This window comes from Coloeus monedula (genome assembly GCF_965178545.1).
Source record: "Coloeus monedula genome assembly, chromosome: 14".
NCBI lineage: Eukaryota > Metazoa > Chordata > Aves > Passeriformes > Corvidae > Coloeus > Coloeus monedula.
The window spans coordinates 9,914,621-9,930,616 of NC_138794.1; the positions used below are offsets into that span (position 1 = coordinate 9,914,621).

Genomic DNA, 15,996 nt, shown 5'->3' on the forward strand with positions numbered 1-15,996 from the left:
TATCTCAGACAACCTTTAACCACAGAGTAACAGAACAGGTTTGCACTTACCCCTGTCCTTCCAGGGAGCTCCAAGTGCTTTAAAAATCCCCCACCAAGCAGTGCTGTCGTGGTTCCTGTGCCACTGCACAGTGGCTCCCTGAGTTACAGGGCAGTGAGCTGCTTCACCCAAGGCTGCACAACACGTTGGAATGTCAGCACAGCCCAGATCCTGGGAAGCTGGAATGAGCATCCATCAAGAAATGAAGGATATGTCTGGCTGTCAATAAACACTGAAAAAAGCTGTGAATAGCAGCAAAGTGTGATCACCAGGTATTGTCAAAGCACAACTGGCCAAATCCAGCTGTTGTAAGGAAAAGGAAGAGGAGCAGGGCCATGTCTTTCACTGGTTAATGCTGCACCTCCCTGCATGGACTGGCTTCAGATGGACAGGCTGAGCATCACTACCAGGGGTCTATGAAATCCTTTGCTGGGACTCCTCACTGCCAGAAGCTGCTTTACAATATTCCCAGCTGTTCCCCTGAGTATCAGCTTAGACAAAATTAAAGACAAATTAATTCCCTTGGGTTTCAAGGACCCTGGGAAGTCACTAATCGGGCTCCTGCTGAACCAAAGGCAAGGAAGAACATTGTTAACAACAAACACAGAAAATCTAATTAGAGCCACAGAATGGGTATGTGCTACTGGGGAAACCTTTGTGTCCCTCTGGACCACATTCACCACAAGGAGAGGAGCCCCAGTGAGCAGTGGGTGCTTTTATCATAGTGCCAGGGGCGCCTCCCCAGATGACAGGAGGGAAAAAAAGACGCACCAAAAGCTTCATTAGCATTAAAACCTCACCCTCAGTCTTTGTCCTGGCACAGGGTTCTGGTCTGAAGGGGGAGGAAAGTGTTTCCATCTGTTTTGAGGCTGGTGTTAGGAAACCCTCCTAAAAGCCAAGGGCCAAATGCTGCTTTTTCTCTTCAGGAAACAGTCCCAGGACATGGTCAAAGACACCAACCACACAGGGGAGACTTTGTAGGTGCAAGGCCTGGATGCCAGAAGGGAGTTTCACCATGGTCTCCTCCGTAAGAAGCTGGCTCCAGAGTCACACCCACAAGGACACCCTCAATGTGGTAGGTGGGTGCATGGGAACAGGTTTGCCATGATGCTTGGCCTTCAAATCTGCCAGGATCCTGGGAAAGCCATTCCAGGACCCTGTGCTTGGAGTGCTAAAATCAGAGCCTGTATATGAGAAAAAAGTCTGAAGTGTCATCTTTCTTTTGTGTTCCCAGGTGGGACTCCACCAGCACCAGAAGGAATACCACAGAGAATCAGTGGCAAGTGGATCAAGTAACACCTCGCCCCATTCCTTAAAATGCAAAACACACACACATGCTGAGCTCTTGCTCAAAGCAAAGTAGCATCCTCTCCTCTCATTGTTACGTGTAACCCAGAGCCTGTGGAAGCAGCTACAGTGAATTAACATGAGAGAAAGGAGCTGGACTGAATTTGCTAAGGGAGAAAAAACACCACAGGCATGTTGTTAAGATTAAGAATGAACACTAGTTCTGTTTATTCTGATTCATTTTGTTTGATTGTGCTTGTCCTAGGAAACGAGAGAGGGGATATATCAGCAAGAAAACAGGAGAGCAACAAGTTGATGGTTTAGACTTCATGCAAACATCATGCCAGTCACTGAACCAGAAGAGCTGGCTCAGAGGCAGACATTTATCTACTGGTAAGATCCTCTTGGGGAAGAAACTCAGAACGATGTGGAAGAGAGATGGTAAATTGTGCTGCAGAGCTAAGCCAAGCAGTCAGCAGAGAATATGGCATTGTTTGGGTTTTTCTTTGTTTTCCTCCCCATTCTTCCCCATTTATTATTAGAACAAAAAATATTTTTTTCTGTAAAAATCTTTGTGCCTAAAGAGGTAACACTGGGGTGTGCTCCTGCACCAGAGCTGAACTTCTGGGTAGCTTTGCTTCAACTTGCTGGATAAAATCATAGTAAAACTCTTAGCTATGGATCTCTATATGATCATTACCTCAGCTTCAAACACCTACATTCGCAGCTCCTTGTTTGTGGTGATAAAATGTATCACCATGGTTTCAACTTACCAGAAAATCTCTCCCACCAGCTGCTCTCTGTGGAAGTGTCAGAGGAAGGAGGTGGCCAGAGAACACAAGCTGTGGCTGGCCAGGAGCAGAAGCTGTCAAACATGAGGCATCTGTAGAGGTGAGGAAATTCAGGACAACTTCTTGGTCCAGCAGATAAACCTTCCTGCCTTTTTTTACAGATGTGATGCGTTTACAGATGTTCCCTGAAAGGGGCAGCAGAGACCAATCCCACACGATGAACAGAAAGAGCCGTCCTGATCAGGGAGAAATAGAAATAAAGAGCAAGAATTATTTGCAATGTTTCTTTTCCTTGGCATACAGAGGCTCCACCATGTGTCCACTCAAATAAAAACAGCTTGGACCTATACAGGCCAAACTGGGGCTGCTTGGTACAATCTTGATCAACTGTGTGATCACTTCCTTCAGCTGCTTTTGAGAGGAGAGCACCAACCCTGCCCAGATGTGGTTGGGTGTGCAAACATTGTGAAGCTCTATATAATGCACTGGTTAACACCTATGCCACACCTTTGGGTTGGCTGGGGAACTGGGGAACAGTGCAATTTGGGAAAGGTTTACTAACAGGCTCATGGGTACCTGCACTGCAGCTCATCACTAACACAGTTTGGCTCCCACCTAACATTGAAGGAGGGAGATGAGGAAAAAGGCTGCTGAGGCTATCAAGCTTCCCAACAGTCCATATTGGTGTGAAGGTGTGAAGGTGTGAAGTAGGGAAGCCCATCTTGGACTATCTTTACAATCTCTCCAGGCTCTCTTGAACCACTCAGAGTTAATTCTACAGCTGATCCAAGTCGCTGCCTGGAGAAAAAGGCACAGTTATTTACCTGCAGCAAATCCCATATGCGTTACTTCATCTAAGTCTCTTATCCCAGCCTGTCCTGTTGCTTTAATTGCCTTATGCCCCTCTCTAGCACTGTCCATAATCCCCAATGGAGAGGATGGTTTCGCTGGTGAGGATATCCAAGAGCTCCAACCATGGGACAACAGGCACAAACCATGCACCAGTCTCTTAATCAAGGATTTGAAAGAGGTCTAAGATTTGAAAGCACCAAAGCAAACAGTGGCCAGTGTGAAGTGAGAACCCAGCAGAGGAGCCGAGGCAGCAAGAGCTTTACCAGAAAACCAAGAACCCTCTCTGGTCCTGCTCTCAGGATCACACAGCACACCAGCAAATCTGGCTGCAGACTGAAATCTTGGCTTCCCCTGAAGCCAATGGCAAACATCCCACTGGCTTCAATGGGAGCAGGACTTCATGCCAGATCTCATGCTTCCCATTCTTTTGCTGTAGCCCTGAGAGCAAGCTTCCCTTCCAAGACTGTGTCTGCAGCTAGAGCCTCCAGGAGCAGGAGAATGGCTCTCCTTGCAGCTTGAGAAGTATCAATGGGAAATGAAAGACTTACTTTTAACAGAAATGGTGACTGTCCTAGAGAAAAACTTGCTTAGAGTTATGGGGCTCTCTGGAGCCATTTCTTTCTCCTTTAAAAATTCCCTTAGGCTTTAGGTTCCCACAGGGTGCCCAGCAGCCCAAGCACAGCTTTTGGCTGTGATGAAATCACAAGTGGGGGAAGTGGTTTGAGCTGGGTTATGCACCTATCAACACTCATTTCTCCCAGTTTTAACATCTCTCATTCCACACCTGCTCACCCAGCAGCACCTGGACACAGTGGCACTTACAGCAACACAGCAAACAGGCAGGAGAAAACTAAAGTTTGCCCATTTCTGTTTTTATCACAACAGAGTTGATAAAGGAAGGTGAAGAAAGGGATGCTGGAAGAGCTGTGCACTGACCACACAGGGCTCTACGTTTGCTCTGGCACGAGCATCCCTCTGCTGAGATGAGCATCTAGAGACCCCCAAGCTGTTTGTGAGGTGGCAAGGTCATGTCTCTCATTTCCTGCAAACCTTTGCTTTCCTTGGCAGAAATGAAGGATTTTGTTAGGGAAATCTTGGTGGGTGTTTTGTGATCAGTCAAGCACAGCAGATTACTCGAGGGTGTATACAGGACCTCCCGTCTTCTTGACGCAGGAAAATGATTCTGCTTGCTCCAGAAATTCAGGAGTCACCAGCATGGTGCTGACCACCTGTATTATTCCTTAGGTCACGTGGCAAGTCTACTGGACAGATTGATGTCTGTACAGCTGACTGTTTGCATATCAATTCTAGAGGCAAAGGAAATTCTTCAAATCCCAGAGCACAAATGCACACTGCTACAGAAAAGCAGGTGGAGATGTGCCAAGTTACAGCTCCTTAGCTGCTGCCCCTGTAAAGAATGCCCTGCGAGGAAAACTGGAAAATATTTCACGAAAGAGCAAAGATAACACAAGACAATCTGGCAAAGGGTAGAATTTAATATTAATGGCTTTCCTTTAGTCACTGTACTTCCTGTTCCTAACTTAACCCTCTAAAATCAGCAACAGTCGAAGAAGGGCCATAAACTTTCGCACATCTAAAAGGTCTTTCACCGAAAGATCTCAGAGAGCTTTGCAAATGTCAGGGACTTCTGAGGGATAGCTTTTCCCTGAGGAGGACTGTCCATGTAGCCAATGGGCAGATGCGCCTTTGGGTGCAGAGACCAAACACTGAAATTTGGCTGCTCTGTAAGAACATCTTTCTTCCTTGCCTCCCAGGTTTCTGTCATCACAGGAACACAAAAATGAGAGGAGCTGGGCTTCCCTAGAGCTCAGTGTAAAAAAAACCTTCCTTCATGGACAGATGGATAACAGACACACAGCAGGGATGTACTGGTGTCATTTCAGCCCAGCAGCCACTTTAGGATCTTGTCCCTGGAGATCTCGGGGTTACACAGAGGCACCTCATGGCTGTGCCTGGCTCAGCTGCTGGTGTATCTGAACATCACCATTAAAGCACACTGAAACCTGCCTTGAAAGGGAGCTGGACCAACCCCACCTCCCCATCCTTCCCTGCCAACTGGTGCTTGCCTGGAGGAGTACAAAATTAGTCCAAGCAGATAAGAGATGGACAGCGTGGCTCCTCTGAGTCCTGCAGTCCTTTGCTCAGAGGGGATCATTCTATGCCCACCCACATCTTCCTCTAACCTGGCAAAGTACCTGAATTACTGAGCTGACTTGCCAAGAGAGATTTAGGCTGGAAACCTCTCTAGAAAGATGTCTCTCATTAGGAGCAGAGAGCTGGTTGGGGCACAGAGCTGGGAGAGGAGTGTTACTTATTCCTGCCTCACACTGGGCCCTTCGGACACTCTCCTCTCCTGCAAGATGCACTGTTCTGTGACTGCTGGCAGAAATCAATGAGCAGAGCTGGTTGAAAAACTTTCCATCAAAACAGTGTTTCTGCTTTGCCAGAAGATAGTTGAAAAATTAAGTGGAAAAATTAGAGAAGAGAGCATCGGTTTTGGCTGACATTGTTGGTCCAAAAATCCCAAACTTGGGATTTTTCAGCCAAAAATGGAAGCATTTGGGGAAGGCAGGGGAGGAAAGGGAGGTGCCTGGCAAGACTTAGTGATACCCTGAAAAACATCTACAAAAATTTTAACAAATATGAGGGTGTTTTTGTCAATTTTATCTTTTTTTTTCCATAGTGAAGGATACTTCTGCTTTTAGAACCCTTCTACAAGGAGGCTGAAAACAAGTAAATAAGCTTTTTCTTTCTTACACATATGGCTATAGATCCCCCATAGTTTGTGGCATAAGCACAGGCAGCAAGTCCTCTGGAGAGACACATTAGAAAGACCAGATCTTTCCTAGGAGCTGCCCAAGAGCCCATTACCCCCAAACTGTAACTCTCAGAAAGGGACACACACAGAGCTGAGGCTGCTGTGAGTTTGTACAGCTGATGGGAAGCCTCGATAACCTTTCAGTTGCCTTGCACACAAATAAACGGAGCCATGGGGACAGCCAGGGAACAGGGGTTGTGATGGAAGGTACTGTGCACACAGCTGCTGCAAAACCACCCATGCTGAACACTCAGGCAGCCACAAGCAGAGTTGCTGTTGCAGGGAGAATGGCACATGAATACCTGGGAACCCACAGAAAGTTGTTTTCCATTTTGCTTACACAATAATGTGGTTTTTCTTTTTCCCCTTTAAAATTGTTTCTTCAGCAAAACATGGTTAGAAAAAAAAAAAAAAAAGAGATGGAATCTTCCTTACCCTCTGGGAAATGTGACTGACAGCATTTCTTGGGCTCAGAGTCACTGTCCCCTCCTCAAAGCATTGCTGGCCAGTGATGTGAAGTGACAGGGGGAAGAAGCCACGAGCGAGAGCAGCCGGCAGCTTCAGGGTGATGATGCCTGAGGAGAGCAGAATTCCAGTATTCCAGCAAGGCCCTCCTTCCTTGACAAAACCTGGGCATGAAACAGAGCTGACAGTGCTGAAGCCAATGCAGCAGCACAGGTGGCACCAGCTCTGTGAGAAAACCGAATGTTGTTATTGATTAATGGGGAGCAGGGGAGGTTCAATTTATAGTGATTTTCTAAGGAATCAGACCACACTTCTGGACAGGATTTATATTTTAAACACCACCTAATTTTTAAATTCAATCTAGATGTGGATTTCATACCTTTTTCTTAATGAGTAGCACTGGAGGAAGAAGGCTCAGGAGTTCTGCTGTGTCCTGGCAGGGAATTGCTGCAGGTCCCCTTGCTGACAGCCCGAACTTGACTCTCATCCCACCACAGCCTGGGGTTACAGCCTCAGCCACTTCCACCACAAGCAGCTCTGGCTCAGAGCTCCCAAAATGATAAAAGACTTCTTGTGTGATCATCTCAGGAGGGAAGTTTGGTGCCAAACAAAGCTGCAGTCTGGTTGGGTCGTTTTGTCATCAGAGACAAAATCAAGGGGAAAAGTACAGAGCTGAGGAAATAAATGGAAGCTGAAAAATGCTCAAATAATGTCTTTTCCAAGAAAATTTAAGAAGTCCAACCCAAGAATGGTTCATCTGATTTTGCCGGACAGGCTGCACTGATCTTGGTGCAACATGAAAGACTTCTAGAGGATTCCCCTTTTTTATCAATCCCTCAGCAGTCCGAGTACTTTCACTCCGGAAGGCTCCAGTGATGGTGTAGTGTGCAGTGACCTCACAGAAAGCTGTCAGTGATCCTTCAGCAGGTGATGGTTTGTGGGGTGGTGGACCCAGCCCTGCAGACTGGGGAGCTACCAGTGCTCTCCTAGTGAAAAATGAGCATTTCCTTCCATTCCAGGGCACATGGAGAGCAGCATCCCATTCCATTCTTCCTGACACCATCAGAAGTGTGAGTGCATGGAAAAGGAGCACATCTGGCACAGATCTTCTCTGCCTGAACTCCACAGCACACTAGTGTCTGCACTGACACTCTTCAGCAAGAAGAAAATACTCCTTTCCCCATGGAAATGCTCCACATGGTGTTGGGCAAAGCCCAAAGGAACATTTGGTTTTTACTCTACCAAAGAGTCCTCCAGCAGTGGTACTTGGTGAGCATGGGGCTGATGTGGGGATAAAGTGTTCCATATTTTGGAACGAAATTTCCTTCCAGAGCAAGCAGGGTGCTGCCAGCTTGCTGCAAGAGACAGCTGAGGCTGCCATGGTCACAGGAGAGTGAACGGAGCAGGTGGAGTTGGTGGAGGCAGAAGTGACATCCAAGGAAGGGAGGAGAGATTCTACTTTCCTCCTGATCCTTTTGTGCCAGAGCACCAGAGCCATATGGCCACCTGCCTTTAGTGACCTTGGCTGAAGTGTCTTAAATAAAAAAAACCCAACTGAGCTCACAGGGAAGGGCAATGGCTTGGGTAGAACTGGGGATTAGGAATAAGAGAAAACCAGCAAACGGTTACATGCAAAATAGGCAAACTAAGTATATAATCCCACTGGATTTATAGGAGAGATATTGGCACATACCAGGAACATTTCAAGCCAAATGTATGACAGCATTCCTTACACCCCTCCCACCCATTGCCATATCCCAGCTTAATGCAAAGCCCTTTGGCTTCCCCAGGCTTAGAGCTACATTTTATTGTTCAAACAGGTCAACAATTGCAATCAGATGTTGACTCCAGGCAAGGCACAAACACAATGATGTGTTAATGTACAGCACCACTTGGATGGAGTTTCTGCAGTTTTGCTGCTGTGAATGGTCCTGTGAAGGGTGGCAGCTCTGCTGGTATCTCCCAAGGCTGCCTCTGAAAACCAGGAAGCCCATCAGTGTTGCGCCACGAATCCGGTGTAAGATCAGTAAATGAGCTCTGTTATTAAAGTATAAACTCAATTTCTGGAAATCATTTTGGGAGGAGGGCTCTCACTCCCAGCTCTACTTTGGTTTCTTATAAAATCATAGAATCGCTTGGGTTGGAAAAGACCTTTAAGATCATCAAGTCCAACCCAGCACCGCCAAGTCCACCACCCCACCATATCCCTGAGTTTTTAAGGCTGCTTTAGAAAGATCTCCAGGAAGTGTCCTTTTAACAAGAACTGAGGTAGAGTGGGATACAGATGATGGCATCTTTGTAAGACAGGATGGGAGACGATCCTACAGATGTATCTGTGTGCAGCTGACTGCAAAACAAACCTTCACCATGCTGGGGGGAGCTAAACAGTACAAAGATTCTGGCTAGCGCCTACAACAAAGACATCCAAAACACTTGGCACTGAAGTAATTCTGTTTATTTCACACCAGGGGAGAGTGCAGCTAGGTTATGCAGATACCTTCCCATTGGATGGGATAATTTTGCTCCAATATAAATTTCCACATGCTCAGCACTGTTCATTGTCAGGGGGTGCCCATGGGGCTGCTGCCATTGAACACACATCGAGCTGCTGCTCCCTCCCAGCTCCGGCACAGCAAGAACAAGCTTCCCCAAAAGCACTCTCAGAATGTCTCTCTCCCCAGGCAGAAGCTTCCCCCTCCTCACAGCCTGCCCAGGCACACACAGAGATATCCCAAACAACCTGGTGCACTTTTCCCGGACAGGAATATTCTACTGTTGTGTCACTGACCACAGACCTGGCAAGGCATTATTCAGGTTTTAACATCCCTGTGCTTTATTTTGCAACCTGACCAGGACAAGACCCATCATTTCTTGGTTTGTTAGCACACGGAGAAGCCTGAAGTGCCAGAATTTTGCTTCCAAATGACCTTTTACACCGACCACAGCAATTGAACAGTTGGCTTGTATTTAACCAAATCCCAGTCTCAGTCCAGTATTACACAGATGCATAATGTACCACTTACAGCTTCACTCCTCTCTCTTAATTTTCATGCTGTTGGGTTCGCTTTGTATTTTTGTTTCAAGTTCAGAAACCTTATTAAAGTTGTTATGGAAAAAATAAATTTATTATTCAACATATTCAATTTGTTCAAAATGGAATGACCCAATTTTTCTTTTTTTTTCTTTTTTTTGGCTTTCATTTACAACTGGTTCCATTCAGTTTGACTGTTTTTATCTTTTTCTATTTATAACCAGCACCAAGAAGAAAATTACCATGGATACAGTACATATGCAAATTAGCTAATGGAAAAATATATACATTTCACTCTGTAATGAGAAAACTTAAATGATATTATTGCCATGGAGAATATATCCCTGTATTATAATAAAATATCAAGCAATAATCAACTGCTAAGATTCTTTTCCATCGACAAAAAATAGCACCATACATGAGATAGTGAGAATCTACACTCAATAACACAACTGTGCAACTAGAAATGTACAGTACTTTAGTACAGAGTATTGTTTACAATATGGAAATACCACCACTGCCATCAAAAGAGCATCAATCTCTTATGAACAACTAAGAAAAGTATTGTCATAGATATACTGAAACAAACAGCTTTTCTTTTCACCAGAATGTGGTAACTTAAGGGCAGAGCATAGCTGTGACTTCATCATAAAGCTCCTATAAAGTGATAAAAACCAGAAGTGCAGGAATATTGAAGAGAATTAAATTTCTTTTGTTATAATTATTTTTCTGGCCATTGTAAGATGGGAAGGTTGTCACCATGTGAAGTAAAAGAGCTGAATAAAATGGAGCTGTGTCGTGCATCAGTTTTGAATTAATGTTGGAGGGTTTAATTATAAAAAAATAAAAGGTTGATGCATGGTAATCTGTGAGAGCAAGAGAGGTGGTTTTTCTCAGTGCTCAGGCAGTTGAAAAAAATCCTTGTAAATTCCTGTTTCCATATGTAGGACCCAGAACTTGGACCCAAGTGTCCTTTGGGTGCAGAACCCAGCAGATTGGGTCAGGCCACAGGTCTAACCAGCCTAGTACCCTGTTCTGGACAGTGGCCAGCAGGGAATTACTACTAAAAAACACAAAACCTAAAATCCTTCCTCTCCTATGTCCTACCTTTTGCCTAGAGAGGGTCACAGATCAGCACCAGAAAGAAAATGTTCCCTGCTGTGGAGAAGCACCTTTGATTCCCAGCAACGATAATTCACACAATTCTGCCAAGGTAACAGAGAAAATGTTGCCCATGAGAAGAAAAACAGCAAATTCCAAACCGAGTGTGGGGGACCCAGGGGTGGCTGTGGGGGCAGGGAGGCAGCAAGGACAGTCCCAGTGTCACAGGCAAAAGGGAAAACACCACTATGAATTACTAATATAAACCAGGTCCTCTGGGCTCTGTCAGATCTCTTGGAACTTTCTCATTAGCAGTTCTTCTATCTGTTAGTTTGCCTAATTGAGTATCACCTGGTCTTGCCTAAATCTTCCCTGTCACCACTGCCAGCAATTTTCCATTGATCACTTGCTAAGCACTTACACAACCTCTGCGCTGGGTGAGAGGGTGGGAATAACAGAAAAAGGAGGTCTGATCCTGATTATAAATTGCCAAAAAAAAAATCCAGTATAACAAAAACCAAGCTGGAATCATTTCTCTGATAGAGAAAATCATCTGAGGCATTGGAAAGCAGATCTGTTTGAGACAGGCACTTGAGAAAAAATGGTGTGCAAATGTGCCCTTGTGCAGCAGGCCAGCCCTAGTGCACACACACTCATTTGCACTAACAAGTACAGATGTAAATGTGAAGCCCACACAGGATTACTCTGTTGATGAACATTATCTCCCTGTGCTTGAAAAATTCAGCCCTTAATAAAATGCTAATAGGTTATTCCAGTAAGGTACTGGATATGGAAAGAATGGTAATAAGCAAAAATTGCTTTAAAGACATGTTAGGTACTAAGAGTCTTTATCCATTCTTGCATTGACGAAAAGAGACAACAGCAACAAAGACAACCTGGGGCCTGGTGTGAGCTGCAATCCAGCCTGGCCCAGGGGCTGGAGGAGTAGCTGGGCTTGGTTCTGTGCTTAGGTCCAAGGAGTCAAACAGTCACACACAGTCCTAGAGCGAGTACAAAGCTGCAATTATCCAAAGAACTCTGTTCTGTCACAAGGAGTGGGCTGAAACTCAACCATGGCCTTGGGCCTTGGCAAGGGAAATGATACTTGTTGGAGCAAGATGTGATAGGGAGACACTGATGTGTGTGACAACGGAGGGGACAAGCCCTGCCCTGGGCAGAGCCCCTGTTTCAAGTCTCACATCACAGAGAAGAGTCTGGTTTAAAGTGCACAGACATGGCAGAGAGTATTGTGTGTGCAGCACCTGTAAGTGCTCTTACAGCAGCAAATCTGATAGCACCAAACCTGATAGCACCACAAAAGTGAGACAGGGAGCATTCAAATACAGCGAGTGAATTCCCAACCCCTCCTGAAAGCAATGGAAGTCTGAGCCCTTTGGCTTCCACAAGCTCCAGGTTATACTTTGAATGTCTTGTATCCCTGACTACTTCTGGCTTCTCCAAAGGCTACATAACCTCAGCTGTATAAAAGAGCCCAGAGATAGGAAACACCTGTTCTGCTCCCCACTACATCCTTTTCATAAAGACTGTTCCAAATTCAGTTTCTGTTCCAACCCTATCCAGTTTCACAGTCCTCTTATAAGAACCAACACTCTCATTATCTGATTGACTTCTAAAAATTGGAGAGCTTAGGCCAAGCAATCCCTCAGTGAGCTCTACTGGATGAAGGGATTTCTGGCTCCTCCCATCTCATGTAAATCATTCTTGTTTGAAAGTAACTATCTACGACTGTTAATAAGCTTTCATTAAGCTCAGAGAAAAATTAGGTTTCATAAAAGAAAACCTGTTATTCTGGGGAAAAGAGAGGATTGTTTTTTAAAATTAGAAGTAAAATCACTCCCTATTAGTGGCTCTAAAAATATGACTTGGAATGTTGGATATTATTATACTGAGTTTTCTGTAGGAAATTCTGTAGGATCCTCTGCTATCAATTTTCACAAGCTTTTACAGAAAATCCTCTTTTTAAACTAAGCCTTTCATTTATTCATGTCCCTCCAAGCCCACTCTGCCATGAGATAACTGCTGGGAATTGAAAACAACAGATAAAAGTCACGATTAAAAGATTAAGTAATGTCTCTACCTTTGCCGAATTATTTTGCCAGAGGCCTTCCTCCATGGAGGTACCCATATCCTTATGCAATGTAATCACTTTGCAACTCTTGTCCTTTTCTTCAATGGTAGCAAGCCATCCAGTGGCTGGTGATTTAGTATATTAAAGTAAAAAGCATTAATGAAAAATGTGAGGATGTCAAAATACTCAGAAATGATTGGCTCCTTGAGATGACCCTTTCTGTGTGTTTTTAAGGTGGATGAGTGGATGACTTTGGTATCCAGTCTGTAGAATTAGTTTCAAGTCTCATTAGGTATGCTTTGGGATCCACCACACTGTAGCAACTCATGAAGTTCCAGTACTCAGACCTACTAGTCCGTGATTTACACACAAACAGCTGGAAGACTCTGAGGAGTGGCACAGGTTCATTAACTCTTCTGCTGCATCTTGTTTGCATAAAAGTCTCTGCAAGTCTGGCAGCAGCGCTGGTACCACCGCATGTCCTGGCACAGGTTCTTCTCGCGGATCACCCTGCAGTACACTGTCCACTGGTCCCCCGTGCACTTGTACGTGAGGGCAGCTTGGGAGGAGACAAGAAAGGAGAAACTACCAGATTAGCCAGAGAACAGCACTGCAGGTGTGACCAAAATCCCTGCACCTGAGGGGAGGGAGGGCCACCCTTGCTGCCGGCACTGGAGAGCAGGTGATGTTCTCTCCACCAAAATATCAGGCTCTTGGAAGTGCTTCCTTCCTCCCCTGGACATGAATGGGGACTGCAAACCTCCTCATGTTGCACCTATTTTGTCTCAGAGGCAAACAGGCCCGGATGAACAAAACATCCAAAGATTCAGCCCAGATTTAAGGCTATGAACTCCATGCTGCAGCCAATGGGATGGAGATGAATAAATTACACAACTGGCAAGAACACCTGAGACAGACCTTATGAATCTGAGATGGGAGAGTTCACATAATAGAAACTGAGCCACAAATAAGGCTAGAACTAATATTTTAGAGGTCCAATGTCCCTCGCAGGTTGTGAAGGAAGACAGGAAAGAAGTGACAGAATAAACCCCTCTGAATGTGTCTTCACTGAGAGACACTGGACACAGACGTAAAAGTCAGGTGAGGTGACCTCCACACTTAGATACTTCTGCAAATGTTATCCAGGACAAAAAAACCCATTCTGAAGCAGGGGACAAGGCCACATGGGTCCTGTAGACTACTGGAATTTTTTTCTGGTTTTTGGTCTTTTTTTTCCCCTGATGCTTCCATTGCAGAAAATAGAAAATTCTGTTAAAGGTAATCCAATTAGAATTGTTTATAAGCAAGAAGAGCAAAACACTCAATGATATGTCTTTCTGCTAATATCAAACATCACTGTTTCTAGCCCTGGTGATTCCAAGCTTGGTTTAGAAACAAAAGCAGCCCAAATTACTTGCAGATTACTTTCAGCAGGGATTTGAGCCTCCTCAGTCTTCTAAACACGTGAGCATTTTATTGCTTGTCCTAAAATGTGAATTAGAATGGATTTCTTGTCTCATCAGTGTATCAAGGGCTTACTTCTCAAATGAAATGTTTTCCTTTCAGTATGTTCTTAGTGCTAAAATATCTGGGAAGTACTCTTGTATGGTCTTTACACAAGAGGTTAGAAGCACCCCAGCATGAGTGCATTTGCAAGAATGAAAGTCCCCATTTTCTCTTTAAAACATCTGGTGAACTTTTGGGGAACAAATTTCAGTTCAGAAGCTTCAAGTTCAGTCCTAGTTTAAATGTTATTTAATACTGGGCAGTGCTATTAGAAAATCTTTTTCTGTTATTTAGTAGCTCTGTGTTTTCAGGTGTGTTAGAGGTTTCTTAGCCTAGAAGATCAGCTCAGCTGTGAAGGAGGAGGCTGCTCTTTCTGGTAACCTCTTCTTGTTTACAATCCAGCCTCTTGTACCAGAATGGGACAGGAGGTACCCATGAGGCTGTGTCACTGTAGCTGATTTAATTTAGCTTCTTGGAGCTGTGGCTGAGCACACAGGGCTGAAGTTTGGAAAAATACATTTTTAGTATATTTATATTTTTATCCCCTTACAAACCAAGGAAATACATTGAGGAAAATTATGAGATCCCTACAAATTTGTATTAACAGAGGCATTTTTAACTAGTGGCATGTCTCAAATACAGTGTTAAGGTGTTTCAGGAAACAGATGGTTATCACCATATTCCCATCTCAGCCAGGGACACAGGGAATGCAGGGAGGGTGAGGAGGAGGACAGTGACAGAAAATCACAGGGTTTACAGGAAGAGGCTGGATGCTCTCTTGCCCCCTGGGCAAATCAATCCATCAAACCACCTGTCAAGATCATGTACTTTTCTTGGGGCACGATGAATAAATGATCATACTTTACACTCACTGCAGCACAGGCAGGGTGTGGAGGGGTTTGTGATGGAGAAAGAAGCACCTGCCAGCTCCCTCACCTCTGTGATCAGTCAGTCAATCAATCAATCAATCCAATCAATCATCTACCATTTCTGTGCTCCTGTTGCTCTCTCAGCTCCATCCTCTGCCGAGCGCTCCACTTAGGCACAGCCTGAGGCAGGGGTTAGACAAGACCTACCCACACCAGACCTTTAGTCTGGAAGCTGGCTGAGCCTCTCCCTATTTCTGGCTCTGCAGAGTCTCTGCAGCCCCACTTTTATCACCCTGGGCACCCTGGGCAGGTGGCACCTTCCCCCCAGGCCCCTGACTCACCGAGCCTGGGAGAGGTGATGGTGTTGACGTTGATCTTGTCGTTGCAGACCTCCTGGTGGCACTGCCTGTAGGCCGCCGGCTTGGCCAGGGCTGGGCACTCGCTGCCATGGCGCCCGGTCACTTTGTGCATGCACTGCACCACGCGTGACTGCAGCCCCTTGCCGCACGTCGAGGAGCACTGCAGGAGAGAACACACTGAGTACAGAGGTTTCCATGTCACATGCACAGCAAAAATCACTGCCAGAGCAGAGTGTGCAGCCACTGTGGTGCTGAGGGCTCAACAGCAGGGTCATCGTGGCAGCCAGGGACCCTCTGTGTGGCTGCTGTGTTGTCCACGATGGTTTTGCACCTTCAGGGAGTGCTGTGAGCAGAGGAACTCTTCTGGCACAGAGAAGGAACCTGTTGTCTTTCCGCCCTGAGTTCACCTACTCTGACTGTCCCCTCTGGATGCCCATGGGGTTCAAGCAGGCAAAATGCAATTCCCCCCACCTTCAGTCATGAAGAGGCAAAGCTGAAAAATGTGTAATGCTTAATCATGGACCAGCAGCTTCCATCTCCCTCTCCGTGAGGGACTCAGCAGTACTTGGATTAAAAGCCCTCTCCAAGACGTGGTCTAACAAGGCTTCCTCCACAGACAGGATGACCACAGCCAGGCACTGACATAAGATAAATACCAGGATTACAGCAGAGGCTGGCAGCTCCTGCGTGCCCAGACCTCTGAGAAGCTCTGTTCTAGACAGGAGAACACATCGGGTATTCCAGTATTCACTCCCATCTATCCCTGCT

The 15,996-nt window shown here is 45.5% G+C and overlaps 1 protein-coding gene across 1 annotated transcript in view; it reads right to left on the bottom strand.

Moving 5' to 3' along the window:
* Positions 1–12,901: 12,901 nt before the first annotated feature.
* Positions 12,902–15,996, bottom strand: part of ADAMTS17 (ADAM metallopeptidase with thrombospondin type 1 motif 17) — a gene marked incomplete at both ends in the record, with an annotated part of 152,857 nt that continues 149,762 nt past the window's right edge. Inside the window, 2 exons of the mRNA XM_082291026.1 lie at positions 12,902–13,053; positions 15,211–15,388. Of these exons, the coding sequence (XP_082147152.1) occupies positions 12,902–13,053; positions 15,211–15,388 (330 nt within the window). The remainder of the gene's footprint in view (positions 13,054–15,210; positions 15,389–15,996) is intronic.